The sequence below is a fragment of the Macrotis lagotis genome, chromosome 4 (genome assembly GCF_037893015.1).
Source record: "Macrotis lagotis isolate mMagLag1 chromosome 4, bilby.v1.9.chrom.fasta, whole genome shotgun sequence".
Classification (NCBI taxonomy): Eukaryota; Metazoa; Chordata; class Mammalia; order Peramelemorphia; family Peramelidae; genus Macrotis; species Macrotis lagotis.
Genome location: NC_133661.1, coordinates 251,236,126 through 251,238,355, shown reverse-complemented (window position 1 = coordinate 251,238,355; position 2,230 = coordinate 251,236,126). Strand labels below are relative to the sequence as shown.

General features: G+C 37.4%; 1 protein-coding gene across 1 annotated transcript in view; it reads right to left on the bottom strand.

Annotated features, from left to right (window-relative positions):
• ENTPD5 (ectonucleoside triphosphate diphosphohydrolase 5 (inactive)) overlaps positions 1-2,230 on the bottom strand; it is a 36,576-nt gene that overhangs the window by 6,096 nt on the left and 28,250 nt on the right. The window contains 3 exon segments of the mRNA XM_074235742.1: positions 463-578; positions 1,724-1,780; positions 1,975-2,115. Coding sequence (XP_074091843.1) covers positions 463-578; positions 1,724-1,780; positions 1,975-2,115 — 314 coding nt within the window.

Here is a 2,230-nt window from a genome sequence, read left to right as displayed (position 1 = left end):
AAGTAAGATTAGGGGAAAAATTGTAAAACTCAAAATAAATAAAATCTTAAGTACAAAAAAAAAGTCCAGGAGGGACCCCTACTCCAAAATGACCTTATGGATGCTTGAAATTTCACAATTCAAGAATGTATGTGAATTTAAGTATTATATTTCTTTATACTAATCATATCAAATCTTACTATTAATCATACTAAAGGGAAACACATTAAGTCACTAACACTTTATGAATAATTATATTAATTTGGGGGGGCAGGGAATTCATGAGAAGGAAAGCAGGAGCAAAGGAGAGATTAAGAACATGAAAGACAAACTTTAACATGCTGCACAGTTTAACTATGGCCAGCTTTGATGATCAGAAAGGTTGTTGGGTCCCTACTTCTATTAATTCATCACCACCACCACTCAAAGGAAGTGGGAGCTAGTCTGGGGAATATGCTGGATTTAATGCATTGTCTCTCTCACCTGTAAGATAGTATTGTCTGTGAACCCAAAGCCATCCTTTAATAAGGCTGTTATGTAACTGAGGTCCATACACAGGAAAGGACTGCCCGAGGTGAAACTTTCCAAGTTATCACACACTAGCAAGAAAAAAGTAAAATATTACTTGACCAGTTAATAAAATAAGAAATTTAAGTTCTCTTCTAACACTGCAGGAGTACTTTTTTTTTTATTGCATTTAACAAAGCACTTATTAAATTTCTTAATGCTTCATTTGAAATTTAACCAAAGATGGGAGATCTACATATTCCATAAAACCAGGATTCAAAAGATCACTCCTTTCCCTCAGTCTTACACTTTCTCCCTCACCTTTAAATCAAAATTCACCATAGTTGGAGACTCTTCCTGCTCAGCTAGAATTCTAACCTGATTGTCTGAACAAACCTGTGACATCTTAGTGACCATGATTATCTGCTGTAAATCAGTCTACATCTCCTCCACTATGGATCCCAGTTTGATTGCTAAATACCCCCAATGAATGATATATTCAGGAGACATAGTTCTAAGTTTCTCATTTGTTACTACTGCTGGCTGGCCTCTGGAGAAAACCATCAGGCAGCCTCTTAATGGTTCTATTTTGGAATCATTTGAAAAGAGCATGGATATTTTTAGCTATTAAGGAAGACTCTGGAATGACAGTTCCATCTTTAGTATCAAGCAGGGTAGTGTTTAATGACAACACAGATAAGACATTCTTCACAAGAAGTATCAGGAATTTTTTTAGTATATTATAGACCCAGCATTTTAGCACTAGAAGGAACCTTGTCAATCAAACAGCTCAGTCCCCTCCCTGTCATAGATGAAAGAAGGAAGTTAAGTAATTTCCTCAAGGCAACACTAATAACTAAAAATGTTTTTCTTCTGCACAATTATATATGCTTCCCCAGATTTCCTTGTAGCCTATAAACATCAAAAATCTTTGGAAAAGGGGGGCGGCTAGGTGGTGCAGTGGATAAAGCACCGGCCCTGGAGCCAGGAGTACCTGGGTTCAAATCCGGTCTCAGACACTTAATAATTACCTAGCTGTGTGGCCTTGGGCAAGCCACTTAACCCCGTTTGCCTTGCAAAAAACCCCCCCCAAAAAACCTAAAGAAATCTTTGGAAAAACTCATACAAAGAGAAAATCAGTTTTCTGAAGAAAAAGAGCTGAAATGTTCTACAATATTTAGGAACTGGGTTTGTCTTCTTCTAAGGTTTTTTTAAGGTGTCCTATGATGACACTTACCTTCTCTGGCTTTTTTTTCAAAGTCTTGCACTTTTAAAATGCCTCCCTTTTCATAATCTGAAATGGAAAAAAAATGTAATTGAGGGGACTCCTGTAAGGCTCCCCAAATTCTCCAAATCACATTCTAGTCTCATTGAGTGATCATCAAGAGAAAAATGAAACACGTACCTCCTGACCAAAGCATTTGAAGAATTTCTCTTTCCTTGCCACCCCATAATTTTCTCAGGGCTGATTATTTTTTGTGAACTTACCAATCATCTCTGTGTCAACAGCTCTATCATAATAATAAGAAAAGGCATAAAAGGAGCTTTTGCGGATCTCATCTGGCTGGTGAAGTTTTCCTTGAACGACTGGAAGCACTTCAGAATAGCAGGCCTCAAATCCTGTCTCACCTGTCAAGATAAAGATATACAGGAGAAAGTTTAGAGACGATGAAGAAGGAACATTAGTATAGAGATTTATGGAAACTGATGGGGGGAAAGTAGTCAAGGGAAGCAGAAGGAAGGT